Below are 18,016 nucleotides of genomic sequence, written 5' to 3'. Positions count from 1 at the left end.
TGGGCAGTGGGAGGCCTGTGGGGCAGTGGGAGCCTGTGGGGCAGTGGGAGCCCAGTGGGGCAGGAGCCCGTGGGCAGTGGGAGCCCGTGGGCAGTGGGAGCCCTGTGGGGCAGTGGGAGGCCTGTGGGGCAGTGGGAGCCCGTGGGCAGTGGGAGGCCCGTGGGGCAGTTCTCCATCCTGCAGGGTCCCTACGAGTCATCAAAGCTGGACAGCAGCATCTGACTTGGGATGTTTGAAGAGAGGAAATGACTTTCACTGTTTACCACCTCTTCTCGGGGAGGCTCCTGAGATTACTCTCAAGAGGCTTAGACTATGAAAATTCAAAATAAAGGTCAACTGCTTAGCCCATCACTAACATTTAACCACCCACTCCAGGCTTGCGCTATCTGGAAGGCCAGCCCAGAAGACAGCCAGGAAGTCAAACCCATTTATCCTGTGGGTTTGGTGACGATTAGAGAGTAAATGAGCCTTTTCATGGTCAGCAGTGATACACAGTGTGCTCTGGGGCTGGACACGGTCCCCTCAACATAACATACTCTGCCTACTTCCCTCCAGCTTCTGGCCATCATCTGGGGCAACGCTGCCTTTTGGGTCCTGTGTGCATCGCTCCCCGGGCTCACTGCTCAGTTTACAGGCCCATCTACTGTTTGATCCCTGAGGGCTCAGTTCTAGGCTTGAGGGGTGTCAGGGTCATGCTCTTGAGGTTCCCCTGGGCTCTATCAGACCAGGAAGTCGGCTCTACTCATGACTGAACTGTGTTCTACACGGAAAAGACACTTCTCCTACCTAATCAATCAACCAATCAATCTAAGCACCCCACAAAGAAGCAGAGAACCCACAGGACATGATCAAATTTAAAGTAACTGCTGTCAATATTGTCTTGGAAACTCCGTGTGTCCACTTCAGACAACCGTGTCCTCTGCTAAGGATGTGTGTGGACGGCCGGGGGTCAGGTGCCCCACAGAGCCCTGGCCAGGAGACACGGTGGTTCCCAAATCACATCCAGGTGCTTGGCTGGCACTTAGCACCGCCCTCTCCTTGCCTCACCTGCCCCCAATTATGTACATTACCTGCATGAATCCTAAATTCTCAGCAGGCTGAGACACAGTAGTCGGCAGCCCACTTCATAAAATATCTCTTGAATTATGTAGAATAATGACTAAACTCCGGAGCAGAGCTCAGCATTCCCTCACACGAGAAGGGCTAACAGGGCTTTACCCCCTCAGGTGCCTTAACTTACCCTTTCTTCACATACTGATAGGCGACGTCCCGCAGGCCCGGCCTGAACACGGATATTCTGTGCCACGTTGTCTTTTGACTGACATCGCCTAAGTCTCAAGAGAAGAGAAGACGTGGTTTTAAATGCTGGCAGACAGTGTAAATGATGCCAGTTTTTAAGAGAACGAGAGAGTATGGCCCCGTCCCAGGTCCTCACAGTCCGAGCACAGCCCTGTCTGTCCCTGGTCTTCACAGTCGGAGCACAGCCCCATCACAGGTGCACACAGCTGGAGCACAGCCCCATCCTGGGTCCTCACTTTAAGAGCACAGCCCACTCCTAGGCACTCACTGACAGACCAGTCCCGTGCTAGGTCCCGTCAGGGTACAGCCTCATCCTAGCCTCATGCACACAGCACAGCTCGCCTCAGGTACTCACCCATTTGGTACACTTCACTCTCCCCAGACCGCCACATCTCGTTGGTTGCGAGGGAAAATATGGTGACTGGGTTTTTCCCTTCCACTTGTCTCATGACGGGGTCCTGGCCCACGCGGCCGAGTAACTGCACACGGTTGAGAGCTGAAACACACGGTGGACATGGAGTGAGGACATACGCAGCAGAGGGGGCTGTGAGGCAGCCCTGTGGAGAAGAGCTACACGCCCGTCAACAGCCGTCTCTGCAGCCAGCCAGACCCAGGTGCTGGACGATCCAGAAAGACGGCCACACAGGGAAGAGAGCCAGCTGGGACGGAAGAAGGGCCGTGCAAGAACGGGTACATCACACAGAGAATGCAGCTCTGCGGAACAAACGGGAAGCTCTGTACTTCTCCTTAAACTGCTATTTAAAGTCGTTTTCCTTTAATCTGTGTCTGTGGTTAAAAGAGCAAAACCACAGAGCCTCTGTCTGGAGAAAGCATCTCCCACAGACTCTTAACTCTCAGCCTCACAGCTCGTGAACTTGGGAGCCTTGGAGAGCAGTAAAGGAGGGGAGGGTGAGGAAGGGGCTGAGGTGAGCAAAGGGGACTGAAGGCGGGAGGTGAGGGTGGGAAAGGGCCAGTTCCTCTGAGTTACTCTCTGGGGAGCCTGTGGGGCGAGACAGGTGCTGGGGGCGAAGATGAGCTGGGAGTGTCTGTCCTGCTGTTAAACTGGAAAACATCAGCATATTAATACAAGTAACGCTGTTTAAACCTGAAATGAGCTACTTACATCTTTCAAGAACCAAGTTGCTGGCTATTTCCGACTCGTGTCGCACACATGCGTGCTGCACACACTGATGAAGCACCTGGAAGGGAACAGAGACGCGGCATGGCTGTGACTTTGCAGGGACGCAGATGCAGGAGATGCCCGTCACACACAGCAGGCTGCAGCTCACACTCGCAGGCCCACAGATCCTCCGCCTCTCACACAACAGCGCCAGAAGGGCCCAATGGTCACCCGCCCGCTCCAGTGGACCGCGGAACCCCGACACTGCGGCTCTTACCACCCTCTGAACCCGAACCCATCCTGTGGGTCAACGTACAGCCAAAGCACAGACAAGGTGGGCAACTGCCCAAGAGTGATCCACTCCTTACAACTGCCAACCGCACTGGGGCAAGTCTGTGGGGACCTGCCCAAGGATAAAGCCCAAAGACTGGTCTGTCCCGGAGAAGGTAAAACCAGATTTCTCCGTGGACGCTAGATTTTGAAGCTCCGTCTCACATACTCTGGGCACATGGCCAGGAGGGACTGGTCGCAGGAGAAGGACATCATGCTTGGGAAGGGTGGAGGGACAGCGCAGGAGAGAATGACCCCAAGGAGATGGACTGATTAGTGACTGCGGTGACGGGCGTTGGTGTGTCAGAGACAGTGAGACTGGCTCAGGACAGAGATGCAGTACAGAGGTAAGAGCGCCTTGAAGGCACACGACAAAGCCTGAAGGCAGGAATAGACAGAAGGATTAGTGGAATCAAGAAACAAAGGAAAGAGGGGGGAAGAGCTTGATTACACTGTATTGTAATTAATGTTAGAAAACAAAACATTCCCAAAAGTTGAGTGGAAAACCTCCTTGTTTTGAAAGCAGAAAGCAGCTTGTTCCCAAAGCCGCTGGGCCACAGGAAGCACCAGAGCACACCTCTAAGACCTCAAAAAACAGCCCTTTCTCACCTTCCCCTGTTCATTCAGGACAGTCCCACGAAAGGGTTCGTGTGTGCACACAAATGGGTATCAAAGGGAAACCCTTTCCCACAGGGCACATTACAAGGACGTGTGTGTGTGTGTGTGTGTGTGTGTGTGTGTGTGTGTGTGGTCCGTCCGTGCCCATCCCATCCCCCAGCAATGCTGAGCAGGAAACACTGTGAACGCTTAGCAGCAGACACCCCCAGAACAAAAGCACAGTGCAGACACCTTCTGCAGATCAGGCTTTTACGTCTCTGAAATATAAACACTAACAGGTATTTCCTACATTTTGGCCAAAGGTTAAGGAACTGTGACTGAATTTAAGTGGAGACTTAATGTCTTCAGAGCAAAGGAGTGTGGGGACGTGAATGCTTTGTAATGAACACCATCTGGCCAGAGGCCATGCTGGCCCACAGTGGCCCTTTCTTGGTTGTAAATCTTAATCTGCCGAGAAGGCCCATCTTTCTCCCCGAGTTCCTAGCGGAGTCAAGCCACCAGCCTTTCAAACAGCAGCCTACGGGCCATGCACTACCCCAAGGCTCGTCAGGAGTAACTGCATTTGTTAATGACATAAAGGAAACAACTCAACAGCTGAATGTTCGGAATAAGGTCAATGTCTCTGTATAAGCTTAGCCCCCAAACTCACACGTCCCTCACACTATTGAGTCCCTCACACTAGTGACTGACGGGGCTCAGGGCCAGGCAGAGGCCCTGAGGGGGAAACAGATTCTACAAACTGCTGCTTCTGCAAAAGTGTCTTAATTAATGAAGAGGAACCTCACACACGACTATGTATGTTCCATCCAAAACTCAGAACAGCACGTAGCAGCTACACTGCAGGGCTCGTCCCACCGCCTACCCCCCAACCGGTCCTTGGAGAGGGACATCACGCTTGGGAGGGTGGAGGGCAGGCGCAGGAGGGGAAGGCCCTCTATGAGGTGGATTGATTCAGTGACTGGGGTAATCGGGATGGGAGTGTCAGAGACAGTGCGATTGGCACAGGACAGAGCGGAGTTTAGGACTGTTGTACATCGGGTCGCTATGAGTCGCACGTGACTCGATGGCACATAACACCACCACCACCACCACCCAACACCATCCCCTGCCTCCTTCCTACGCAGTGGGCCCAGCAGTGCGAGCCCTGCAGACATCTGGAGGGGACAGTCAACGAAGCACCGTAGCAGCAAAGCTGAAGACTGGACCTCACATACTTTGAGCACACTGTCAGGAAGGACCAGTCCCTCTTGGAAAGCGTGTGGTCCCTTCACATGTCTGCGCTTCTAGACACACAGGGTGAGAGACCAAGATAAGCCAGTGTGGTGCTGGCCCAAGCACAGCGCTGTGCCCGCCCCAGTCAGCTGTGCCTCGAGTTAGGCCTCACACACACAGCTGTGGACTGAGCTGCGGTCTTCCGGGGCCACAGGGAACTGACCATCAGCGAGTCCTCATAAACCTACTCACTGTGCAGAATTACCCCCACCTCACTGATGGGGACACTGACACTCAAACACTGAAACCAGGCTGCTTGGAAGCTCTGTCTCTCATACTGTGGGCATGTGGCCAGGAGAGGCCAGTCCTTGAAGAAGGAAAACATGCTCAGGGGGACAGAGGGTCAGCTCAGGTGAGGAAGAGCCCGGATATGACGGTGGCAATGGGTCAAGTGTGTCAGAGGCAGCGAGCCTGCTGGCTCAGGGACAGGCAGGCTTCAGAGCCACTGTCTCTATGGTCACTGTGCATCCTGGTTGACTTGACAGCTCGGAACAACATCAGGCAAAAGTGCATCCTCAACACCCTCCCAAGTGTCCCACGAGGACACATGGGAGGCGGGTGAGCTCTCACTGCCCCTTCAGTCAAAAGCCTGGAGACACGGACCCTGAGGCTGATGCAAGACCCCCAGCTCTAACAGGGAGGAGCAACCACCTGTAATACGGGTCTTCGAAACATGGCTTCTGTCTTCTTTGTGTACAGGCTTCTGTCTCTTCCTGAAAGGAGGGAAAAGAGAAAGAAGCCAAATGCAGGACCAGTGCCGGTGCTGGGGTGCGCCCAGGCTCCCACCTGTGAGCGAGCGTGGATCCCCGCGGTTACGTAACCCCAGCACCTCGACTCCCACCCTGCTGCCCAGGACCTTCTGCCCCAAGCACCCACCTGGGCGCTCCCCTAGCACCTGGGCGCTCCCCTAGCACCTGGGCGCTCCCCTAGCACCTCAAAGCTCGCTCCACCGACTTCCCCGTGCCCTGCGATAAAGGCTGGGTAATCCCCCACTGCTGTCTGCAGGATGCATGCGCCCCGAGAGCTGGTGTCTACACACTGGACACGTCCACGCGTTCTAAGCCCCTAAAACATGACACACAGGCGCGCTCGGCAAACCCGTGTCATGGGGCGTAAGTGCGAAGCCAGCAGAGCGCCCCGCCTCCCTGGCTGCGCGGGGCCCCGGGCGGGCCGCAGCCCCGAGCAGCCCCGCAGGGTGTCCGGGCGACACTCCCCGGGCGCCGGCGGGACAAGGACTCCGGGCCCGCGCCCTGCGCGCCGCTCACCTGAGCCCGCGGCCCCGCGAGCACCAGCAGGAGCAGTTCCGGTGCACAGGACTCACGCCGAGCGCCGGAACCGGAAGCGGAAGCGGAGCTGCGGCGTGCGTCGGAGAAACGCAGCCGGCAGCCCGCGAAGACGCGGCCCCCGCGCTCGAGAGTTCCGGGGTTGCTTCCGGGTGCGTGACGCGCTCGGCTGACGCAGTGCCGAGCTAGCCCGGCAGAGGGCGACGTGAGCGGAGACGGCGCTAGCTCCGCCCCCTGGGAAACCCCCAGGTCCTGGCCTTGAACCCGACACCTGAATCCACTGCCATCCGGTCCGTGCGACTCACAGTGACCATATAGGACAGCGCACATCTGCCCATCGGGTTTCCAAGGACGACATCTTGATGGAAGCTACCTCATCTGCCCCTCGTAGAGCCACTGCGAGGCTCAAACCACTTTCGCAGCTGCACCACAACCCCGACACACACCTTTCCTAATTGTAAACCCTGCGCTGTTCCCTTGTCTTGTTCGAACAGGTGTAGGTTTCAGATGCGCACGAACAGGCGTTCTGGGGCTCCCATTCTTCCCAACACTAGCGCTAATGTGTTGTGATCCACACAAATGCCTTTGCATAGTCAACAAAGCACAAATAGATACTCTCTGGCGTTCTCTGCTTTCAGCCAGGATCCTCCTGACATCAGCAGTGATATGCGTCATTTTGGGCATATTGTTAGGTACCATCGAATCAAGTACAACTTAGAGAGGAGACCCTGTGAACGACAGATCTGAACGCTGGCTGATCCTGTGACATCCTCACCATTTCCAACAAGTCTGTCCCGTGTTGCTGTCACCATGTCCCTCCACCTGACTGACATCTCCCTCTCCTTGGCTGACTCTCTACCTTCCCACATGGTGTCCCTCTCCAAGGACTAGTCTCTCCTAGCAACATGCCCTAAGGATGTGGGTCAAAGCTTCACCAACCTTGCTTCCAAGGAGCAGTCTGGCAGCACTTTTTCCTGTTTGGTTTTTTGTACTCGATTTTGGACATTGTTGTTGTTGTCAGTTGCTGTTGAGTTGGGTATAACTCAGAGATACCCTATGGACAGAGGATCTGAACCTGCCCTATCCTGTGCCATCTTCACACTTCCTGACACTGTAGAGCCCATAGTGGCAGTCACCATGTCAACCCACCTGGTCAAGGGTCTTCCTCTCGTTTGCTGACCCTCCACCCTTCCAAGCATCATCTCCTTCTCCAAGAATTAGCCTCTCCTAGCAACATGCTTGAAGTACATGAGGCAAAGCCTCATTATCCTCGTCTCCAAAGAGCACTTCAGCTGGACCCCCTCCAAGACATGTTAGTTTGTTCTTTTGGACGTCCATGGGATGTTCAGTGGTCTTCTCCAACACCACAGCTCAAAAGCATCAGTTCTTCTTCTGTCATCCTTACTCATTGCCCAGATCTAACATGCATAGCAAGTGATCAGAAAGATCATGGCCTGAATCAGACCCACCTTAGTCCTCAAACTGACATCATTGCTCCTCGATAATTTGGAGAGTTCCCTAACTACAGATTTTCCCAGTGCAATGTGTCTCCTTATTTCCTGACTGCTGGTTCCAAAGGTGTTAATTGTGGATCCAAGTAAATGCAGTTGTAGACAGTTTCAATCTCTTTACCCATCAGTAACATGGTAAGAATGTTTTCTTGACATTGAGAAGCAATTCATATTGAAGCCAATATTCTTTGATCCTCTGCAACAAGTATTTCAATACCTTTTCAATTTCAACCAGCAAGGTTGTGTCATCTGTATAACACAGATTATTGATGAGTCTCCCTCCGGTCATGATGCCACCTTCCTCTTCATAGAGACCAGACTTTCAAATTATTTGCTCAGCATATAAATGAAATAGGTATGGAGAAAGAATACAACCCTGACGCACTAGCTTCTTAATTTTAAACCATGCAGTGTTTTCCTGCTCTGCTCACGCAACAGCTTCCTGGTTCACATATAGATTTTACGTGAGCAAGTTAAGTGCTCTGGGACTCTGAATCTTCTCAGTGTCAGCCACAACATGTTATGTTGCACACAGTCAAACACCTTTGCATACTCAATAAAGCATAAAGAGACTTTTTTTTCTGGTACTCTGAGCTTTCAGTCAGGATCTATCCAACATCAGCAATGATGTCCCTAGTGCCATGGGCTCTTCTAAATCCTGCTTGAACTGGCAGTTCCCTATCAATGTCCTGTTATAGCCATTTTTGAATGATCTTCAGCAGTATTGCATGAGAAATTAATGATATTGTTCAATAGTTACCACATTCTGTTGGATCACCTTTCTTTGGAATGGGAACAAATGTGGACCTTTTCCAACCCTTTACCCAGATAACCATCCTCCAAATTTCCTGGCACAAACTGATGAACACATCCAAGGCTGCATCTCTTAGTTGAAATAAGTCAATTGGTATCCCATCAGTTCCTGGGGCCTTGTGTTTTTTGGCCAAGGCCTTCAACATAGCTTTTACTTCCTCCCTTATTACCATTGGCTCCTGCTCACGCATGCCTCTGGAAACTCCATGAACTTTGATAAATGATGATAGTTATACAAAGGCTTCAGGTCTTTGTTCATAGGGTTGCTATGAGTTGTTCTCGACTTGAAGGCAATCAACAACAACCAACAACCTTCTAATATGATACTTCCTGATATTTTTCCGTGTCAGTCAGTTCTTTTCGGTACAGTGATTCTGTGTATTCCCTCCATCTTCTTTTGATGCTTTCTGGGTCATTCAGTATATTCCCATAGCATCTTTCCCTTTATGTGGTGGAAACTCATATTTTTATAAATTTTTTATTTTAATTGTAATTTAAACAAAAGGTTACAGAAAAATTGGATTTTCATCCATTGTTGCACATTTCAATATTGCAACTTGGGGTTTAAATTTGTTTTTCAGTTCTCTCAGCTTGAGAAATGCAAATTAGTTCTGCTTATTTCAAACTTATGTTTAGAAATAGCTGACGTTAAGATGATTTGAATATTACAGATGTTAAAAGTGTTAAAGATATGGCAGCTATGCTGGTTCTAAGAAGATGTTTTCCATAAATCCCTCAACTGCACCAGTATTATTCCAAACTGCACCAGTATTATTCCAAACTGCACTTGTATTATTGTTCCTGACTTTAACTCACTGAACTTTGGACTTAAGTAAGTTGATGATATGAAGTTGTGACTCACTTTTCCTGGTAAGACTCTATTCCTTCTGTAAACTCTTGGCTTCTGTATTTTTAACAGAGCTCACCATCGCAGTGGGAAAGATACCTGCATGCCCGGAGGTGAGGAGCATGCTAGCTGCACGTCTCCTCACCGGCAGGTGTATTTCTGGAAGCTTCCATCCGATATCTATGGAATCCCTGCACAGTAAGAAGAGGTAAGGGCTTGACTACACTGAACAGAGGCTGGCACTGGGAACCCTCCCAGAGGCACTTTTAAGGACAGGCTGGGGGATCAGCTTCTCAAAATCACATTGTTGAAAACTCCATTCTACTCCATACGTGAGGTCGCCGTAAGTCCGAGGTGACTCACTGCTGACTAACAACATCCCATTTCTCTTCCACCTTTACTGTGTTTAGCACCCGAAACCCCCTGTGCTGCCCTGCCTTTAGCATCCCACGCAGGACTAGTGCCCCTCAGCCCTTCCTTTGGGCTACTGTACTGCCGGTGCCTCCAATGAGATCTTGTTCAAAAACACAGTTTACTTACATGGGATACTCTACAACATGATAAACCATGAAGTGTGATGCGAAGTGAAAGACATCAGACATGAAAGGACAAATCATCGTCTGATCTCACCCACAGGGGCTGTCGAGAGTAGATAACTGCTGGTGAGGTGCTGTGGGGTGGGCTCTGAGCCCTGGCTGACCGCCCCAGCCTCGCGGGCTGTGATGTCAGAGCCCGGTGTACCAGCGCCGTGCCCGCATCTCCTTGAGGGCGTGGGTTTGCTGGGTATGTTCTTCTCCAAGGACGGGTCCCTTCTGCGAGCATGCCCCAGGTGTGAAGACAAGGTCTCACCACCCTTGCCTCGCAGGACCGCGTGGCTGCACTTCCTGAAGCCTGGACTTGTTCCGTCAGCTGTCAGTCCACCTAGAGCCAGTGTTCACCACCAGCACCGACGTCCGGGGGCCTTGATCTGGTCTTTATTCATAGCCAAGTTCCACGAACACATGAAGCAATTGAAGATTCTGTGCCTTGGTCAGGCCCACGTTGGTCAGCACAGGGACACCGAGGGAGCAGTTCAGCGACAGGTGTCTGTTGGTGCTGCCCACGGAGGGATGGGAGACGGGGGAAGTGGAGTCTCGTGGAGAGATATTGAGTTTCTCTTCGAAGTGAATCCTGGAGCTTTTAGAAGTGATGATGGTTGTCCTGTATTATAATTAGCGGCAGATCCTTTTCTTTTTTTTTCCATTAGTAGCTGTTTATTGATTAATAGTTTGATACAAAGTTATTTCAGATCTTCATATTTTTGCCCAGATGGAATCACAAGCATTACAAATTTATTTTCTTAAAGATAAAAAAATGGAGAGGTGGGGTAGGGGGAGCAATCTAGCAGTAATAGCATTTAAGAATAAATTTAAGAAAATATATGACAAGAACCAGATGCTCTGCTGGAGAAGGAGGAAAAATCACCTCCTGTACCAGTCAGATCTGATTTGATGGTACACGCAAAAAATAATGAAATAAAATAATTTTTTTAAAAAATATGAAAAGTTATTTAAAAAAAAAGAATAAATTAACAAAAAAAATTTAGTATTGCCATTTATTTGTGACAAACACTAACATTTACTTACATTCCATGGGGAGAGAAAAAAAAATCCCAGCATAAACAAGAAATCAAAGCGGTAGTTAACTTGCAAGACTTCCGTGCATATCTGGCCCAGATGCAACCCTTTGCTCATCTGTGCACAATCACAACAGCAAAACAACACAGTTTTCTACAGACACACAGGTCATTCTTCTCAGCCCTCCATGGAGATGCAGTTAACGGTATAAAGCACTCAAGGAAAATCAACCTGCAGTTGTCTGTGGACGACGCAGGAGCGTCTCCTCTAGTGCAGTGACAGCTGTGGGTCCTGAAAAGCCGTGTAGATATATGCACACAGTTGGTTTCATAATCTTTAAAACAAAGATCAAAGTTCACTTGTCTAAGCCATTGCATTGACCAAACCAAAAATTAAAAAGGGACCAAATCATTAAAGTTTAAAATTCCGAAAACCTCCAATTTCTACAACAGGGAGAGACATCGTATCAGGGGTTTCTGGAAAGGCCAGGACTGTGTCAGCTGAACCAGAGGACATAGCAATCTGCTCACTGCAATGGTCCTGAGTCTGTTAGTTCAATAAAATACAAACTGATACCACATACACATGGATCTGATCTTTGCCGGTTAGCTTACTGATAAAATCAGTCTCAGACAAATTTCTAAACTGTGCTATGTAACTAGATACAATCGAGAAACTTTCCAATAAAAATTATATACAGTGTCATTTAAATTGAGAGAAAAATCATGAAACTAAGAATGCGTCTCACTGCAGGGAGAGAAAGCAGTGGTTCCGGTGGGCCCGAGGCGGGCGGTGGCCTCTGCACACTGGGAAGGGGGGACTGCGCAGGAAGCATCTGCTTTTCCCTGGTGCTCGTGGCTCTGGGTCCAGTGTTTTCCCCCAGTGTTTGTGTTTTAGCACCATAAAGTGGTTTGTGAATCCCCCTTCCTTTAGGCCGTCAGGTCAAAAGAAAACGAAATTCAGCCTTTGCTTGGAAACCAACGCTCCGACGGCCTCCTCTTTTTGGTGTCATTTCATTTGGGGTTGGTTTGCTTGTGTTTTGATTCCATTTTGCTTTGTGATAGCAGCACTTTCCCAGGCTTGAACGTGGGACTCATTTTGAAGTCTTCCTGGCCCCCTTCTCCGTTGGTGCGCACCCCTTGACTTGGCTCTATGAGTTCTTTCTTCGTTATCCCACTTGGGCTCAGCCTCTCTTCCTTCCGACTCAGAAACACTCTGAGCTGTGGGGAGAGTTGTTTAAATATGAAAACAGCTGTGATAAGCACTGATCACCTTTCAAATCACGTCATAGTGGGGAGTCTGGACTAACCTGAACCCTCAGAGAGAAGCTGGGAATGTACCTTCTCCTCACACTGTTTGCTGAGGAAGGCTGCCAGCTCAGTGTTGGGGGCTGATCTGTGTCCCCCTAAGATGTGTTCTGACTTGCGTTGGTCCTGATTCCTGGGGTTCCTCAGTAATTCAGGGGTGCTCCAGTCAGATGTCAGGGGGTTAGGATGAGCTGCCTTACTCAGGGCACAGCTCTGACCCCTAGTGTGGTGTGTGTCCCTGTAATGTGACCTGCTTCACTATTGATCTTACAAGAAAGGAGAGGAGAGGGGAGAGGAGAGGAGAGGGGAGGGGAGGAGAGGAGAGGAGAGGAGAGGAGAGGAGAGGAGGACCAGGCACCAGCGAAGAGGACAAGCTGGGAGGAGAGTACAGCCTTTGTTTTTTTTTTTCTATATTTTATTAATTTTCATAAACATTTACAGAGATTTTGGGTTTCCATTCATTCCTTGTTGCACTATTCTCTCTACCCTCCTCCCAGTTTGTTCTTGTCCAAATGCCACAGTGCTTGTCAAAGCCAGTTCTGATCAATCTTCTTTGTCAGTGTGTCCTTTGCCATTCCCTATCACTCCTCCCTGAGAGAGACTTCACCCTGAGTCATAAGGAAAAGGGGATGGCGTATTCTCTTAGCTACTTCCTGCTGAAAAGGGACACTGTGGGTTTCAGGGTGAAGGTCTTCTCTCACTACTCTAAAGGGCCCCTTTGGCAGTAGGAAACACATAGACTATTATGGAGATTGATTTTGGAATTTAGATGCACTCTTATTGATTGTGCTTGGCCGTACATGTTCATATCCTTGAAGATGTATCATGGGGGTGTTGCAACCTAGGAGACACAAATTTGACTAACAAGTTATAAGTACATGAGTCCAGAAATTATGGAAAAGTAAAAGAAAAGATTCTTTCATTGTTTTACAAACCCTCCCCCAGGTCCCCTCCACCATGTAGCCCTCGCTCTAGTCTCCTGTAGCCTTTGGATCTAATCCTGTTCTGAGTCTTCTCTACACTGAAGCCGAGACACACGGAGCTCTGTCTTACTGCCTTCAAGTCAGAACTAACTCACAGCTGTAAATAGGACAGGAGATTGCCTGTGTTTTCCCCAGCTGTGCTGGTCAGCCAGCATGTCCTTCAACCAGGATAGTCTTTAGAAGGCACATGGCCCAGGCCCAAACCGAGAGATAGAAGGAAACAGGAACCCAGAAGGGCGCGCACGTATGCCTGAAATTACATGAGTAGACACAGACCTCAGGCCTTGAAGGGCGGCTCCTTTGCTTTTGGCATCAGGATGTGCTCTCAGGAAGCCACAGTTTACACCTGATGAGCGAGGAAGCTCTTTAACTTCCCCATATGCTCAGTCTCACGTTCATTCTTTCTTTCGCTTTTTCTCCCTCTCTCACTCTCTCCCTCTCCCTCTCTCATTCATCTGTAGACCCAGGAGAGGTCTCCCCATGATGAGACGTGGAGACAGATAAAATGAGACTTCTGTAAGTGTGTCCATTACCCTTGGCCCTGTGCGTTCCACCCTTCACAGAGCTAACTTATGCCGAGAAGTGTACGTCATGTACGCCCACGGCCACTAAGTTAGCCTTAGCCATGGCTTTCCTTCCCACCAGACTGAGTTTCTAGAAACCAGACAGGATTCCAAACACTGGCAGGTCCATTTTTAATCTCAGATAGGAAGCTGTGAAAAGTCGTGTTGCTGTAAAAGAAAACATGTTAAAAATTTTCATCAGTTTTTCACCTTGCTTTTAAATTTTTCTAAAGTCTCATCAAAACTTTTGAAAAATTACAGCACTGGTTACCTAAAATGATTACAGGTTCAGATTTTAAAGTGGTTTAGAGAAATTTGGAAGTACTCTGTAGCTGATACAATGAATTATTTTGTTATTGAATTACAAAAAATCAAACCTGTTTTTATACAATTTAAGATAGAAGATATGATTATCTAGAGAAAAAAGCTTAATTGTTCAGGCTGAAGTGTTGCAATTTTTCTTTCTGCGCTAATCTTTCTGCCCCTTCAGATAAATCCCTATAGGGTGGAACGCCTCTGTTGCCCCGTCTGTCAGCGTGTCTTCCCCCAGCGGCCTGTATGACAGTGTGAAGCTGGTAGTTACACCTTCAGTATCTGAAATACCAGCAGAGCCAGCCCCCAACAGTGGACAAGTCTCAACAGAGCTTCCAGGCCAGGAGGAAGGGCTGGCCCTCTACTTCCAAAAACGTGTCTGTGAGAACCTGTGGGTCGCGGCCGAATACTGTGCAGCGCCGACCTGGAAGATGAGCCTCTACGTTGGGAGGCACTGAGAACTCCCGGTGGCCGCAGCAGAGGGCTTCAAGGTTACCAAAGCTGTGAAAATCGTGCAGAACCAGGCAGCATGCCCTTCGGTTCTGTATGGAGTCGCCCTGAGTTGCCAGCTCAACGGGCACCAACAATGAGTGATCAGCCCAAGTTAGAGCCGTGAGCAGCAGAGAGGAGTCACCTCTTCAACCAGAGTGTCATGGTTGTCTGTGGGCAGCTCTGGGGAGGGTGCTCGACACAGCAAAGCAGCGACTTGGCTCCCACAGTGTCTGTGTTAACTTCCTTAATGTCACCATTATTATTCTAGTCTATTATTATTATTAATAATTCACACCTTTAGTTTCCGGGTTAGGCCATGGTCCTGGTCAGGAAACAGAACTCTTACTGAAAACAGAGCATCTTACTGAGAAAGAGGTCACTGAAGCACTGAGGCGTTGCTACTAGGTTTAACAAGTTGGCTTCAACTCAGAGGCTCCCCACATACAAGAGGGCAGACCACCCACCACCCCTTCTGTGCCATCTTCGTAAGCATTCGACCCCTTGTTGTAAGCGCTGTGCCAGTCTCTCCTCACTGAAGACCTTTCTTTTCATTGCTGACTCTAACATTTCCAAGCCTTGTGTCTTTGTCCAGAGACTGGTCCCTCCCAGTAACCTACCACAAAGGATGTGACATGAATGTCCCCCTCATCTGCCTTGACTTCTTCCAAAACATATTAGCCTGCTCTTCTGGAAGTCCGTGGTATGTACAACACTTCGACCAACGCCATCGTTCAAAGGCATCCATTCTTTGATCTTCATTACCCACTGTTGAGCTTCTACAGGCACGTGAGGCGGTTAAAAACACCATGGTTCGGGTCAAGTGTACCTTACACTCAAAAAGGTGGAAGTAGATGAGATTCCATCCACACCAGTGAAGATCTAATCCCTGTGTAGCTACATGTCATTTTGGTGACTTCCTGCTATTAAGACCAAGGAGGAGAGAGGAAGGAAGCTGTGGGTTGGCATCACTTCCTTCATGGGGATGGGATGGACTGGGGTCAATGTGCTAGAGGGGGGACACTTGCCGTGGTAGTTACCACTGCCTGAGCAGACGGTGTGATCAAATAATTGTGGTCTATGCTTGTGTCACTTCATGTACCTGTTTCTAAATCACAGATTGCTGTTGACCTTGACTTCATTGTGTGGGACATGACCTGGAGTGGAAGAATGTTGTTGTTGTTGTGTACCATAGAATCAGAGCTGACTCATAGCTGGCCCTCGGTGGGTTTTCAGAGGCAGTTAATCACATGGGAGGAGATTGCCCATCCTTCTCCCACGGAGCAGCTGGTGGCCTCAAACCCTATGCCTTCAGGATTGCAACGCAGCATCTTGCCACTGGGCCACCAGAGCTCCCCTGGAAGAGAGTGTAGGAGTTAGGAAAGCAAGAGATGAAGTTAAAATTTCAAATGAAGATATGGAGGTTTAGGGAGGGGTTTTTAGTTGGTTTGTTGAGGGGGGCATTAAGTAAAAAAGGGGGAGCTCTGGTGGCCTACTGGCAAGAAGCTGTGCTGCCATCCCGAAGGCACACGGTTCAAAACCACCAGATGCTCTGCTGGAGACAGAGGGGCAATCACCTCCCGTGCCAGTTGGATCTGATTCGATGACACACAACAAGAAAAAATAAGTTCAATAAATAAATTAGTAATTTTAAAAAAAATGGATTAGTCTCTGCACTTAGCTCACTTAACAGTATAAAAAGAGTTGCTAGTCCAAGAGCAAAGGAAAGCGTGGGGATATAGTCAATAAAAAGCTTATTAATTCCCTTTTAAACGTGACATGAAAAGAAATAAGGCAGTAGGAAAAGACTAGAGACCAATGGCAGAGGGCCACCATTCATAGGCAGTCACATGACTGCTACTGTGTAAGAGACAACCAGATGACTGATTGACAGATAGAACAACCAACCAACAGACAGAATGTCTCCTACCCTGATGGCCTCCTTCTGTCGTCCAGCTCCCAGCAGCTTAGCAAGTTACTGAAAAGACCATGACCTGAATCAGGCACACCTTAGTCCTCATCCTGACATCACTGCTCCTCAGTAATTTGGAGAGATCCCGGACTGCAGACATTCTCAGTGGGCTACATCTCCTGATTCACCTGATCGCTGGTACAAAAGGTATTGATTATGGATCCAAGTAAGATGAAGTCATTTCAATCTTTTCTCCATCTATCACAATGTGCCCCATAGGCCTAGTGGTGAGAAGTTTTGTTTTCTTGATGTTGAGAAGCCTCCATATTGAAGGCTACAGTGTTTGATTTTCTGCAGCAAACACTTTAAGTACTCCTCAATTTCAGCAAGCAAGATTGTGTTATCAGCGAACTGAAGGTTATTGATGAGTCTTCCTCCAATTCTGATGCCATGTTCTTCACAGAGTTCAGCTTCACAAATAATTTGCTCAGCATACACAAAGAATTGATGCCTTTGAACTGTGGTGTTGAAGAAAAGTACCGAATATCCCATGGAACAGGTATGTCCCGAAGAAGGTGCAGCCAGAGTGGTCCTTGGAGGCAAGGATGACAAAGCTTCATCTCACAGACTTCGGATGTGCTGCTAGCAGAAGCTCTTCCTAGATGGACATCATTCTTAGAAAGGTAGGAGGAAGGCAAAGGAGAGGCAGACTCTCAACCAGGTGGATCCACACAGCGACGGCAGCAATGGCCTTGAGTGTGGGAGAGACTGAGAGGACAGGACAGGACAGGGTCCGGATGTGTTGGTCGTAGGGTCACCATGAGTCATACTTGACAGTATCTAACAACTACTAGTGACCTGTAAACAGCACGGAATGTCACTCTGCCCTGAGCCACCCTCACAAGTGCCGGCATGTTCAAGTCCCTCGGTGGCTGCTGGCCCAGTCCATCTCGCTGCAGTTCTCTCCCCCGGTTGCTGGTCCTTTGCTTTGCCAAGCCTGATGTCCTCCAACACTGGCCCCTCCGGCTGAATTGTCCAGCGCTAGCAAGTCACATAATGTCGTGTGACCCACAGGTATTCATCAGCTCACTTTTGTAAGTAGGTCGCCAGCCCTCTCTTCCTGGTCTCACTCAGTGTAGCAGGTCTGTCTCTCCACCAGGCGTGACCCTGCTGGTATGTGCAGTGTCAGTGGCATGGCTTCCAGCACACCACCACATGGGCCACCATAGCAAACGGACCCATGGGTGGCCAGGGCACAAAGGTTAACTGGCAAACCCCTTCATGACCTTCAACTTACGCTAGGACCTCACCACTGCTGGCCTTTTCTCTGACAGCACTGGGCCTCACTGCCAAGTCCTGTTCCTACCGACCCCTGAGTTTTCTCACCTAGCCAATTCGAGAAGTATTTTCCGACATGAGTTCCTCATTCTGTTAACTACATTTTGTGAAGAAAAGTACTTTACCAATATCTGGCTTTGGAAAACGGTTTAAAACCTTTATTTAAAAACATTCAATTCCACTAGAAATATATACAAAGAGAAGGATTTGAATTAAAATGTGGAAAACTCACAGCAAACAAAGCCATACTCTGATAAAATAAAAATAAATTGGTGATGTCACAACATAACCAGTCTTAATGGCCACCTCAGGACAATGGACTTCAGGACAATGGCCAGATCAGCTGCCACCTCAAGACAGACTCGGGCCAGCAACTGGGTCAGATGTCCTTGGAGCTGTCCAC

General features: G+C 49.3%; 1 protein-coding gene across 1 annotated transcript in view; it reads right to left on the bottom strand.

Moving 5' to 3' along the window:
- Window positions 1–5,314, bottom strand: part of SSBP1 (single-stranded DNA binding protein 1, mitochondrial) — a 9,284-nt gene extending 3,970 nt beyond the window's left edge. The window contains exons 1-4 of the mRNA XM_006887231.1: window positions 5,285–5,314; window positions 2,423–2,477; window positions 1,655–1,795; window positions 1,241–1,328 (exon numbers count right to left, since the gene is read on the bottom strand). Coding sequence (XP_006887293.1) covers window positions 1,241–1,328; window positions 1,655–1,795; window positions 2,423–2,477; window positions 5,285–5,314 — 314 coding nt within the window. The remainder of the gene's footprint in view (window positions 1–1,240; window positions 1,329–1,654; window positions 1,796–2,422; window positions 2,478–5,284) is intronic.
- Window positions 5,315–18,016: the final 12,702 nt, after the last annotated feature.

The sequence above is a fragment of the Elephantulus edwardii genome, unplaced genomic scaffold (assembly GCF_000299155.1).
Source record: "Elephantulus edwardii isolate Elephantulus edwardi_28Jun2011 unplaced genomic scaffold, EleEdw1.0 scaffold00055, whole genome shotgun sequence".
Taxonomy (NCBI): domain Eukaryota; kingdom Metazoa; phylum Chordata; class Mammalia; order Macroscelidea; family Macroscelididae; genus Elephantulus; species Elephantulus edwardii.
The sequence above is the reverse complement of the archived record's forward strand: the minus strand, read 5'-3'. Positions and strand labels throughout refer to the sequence as shown.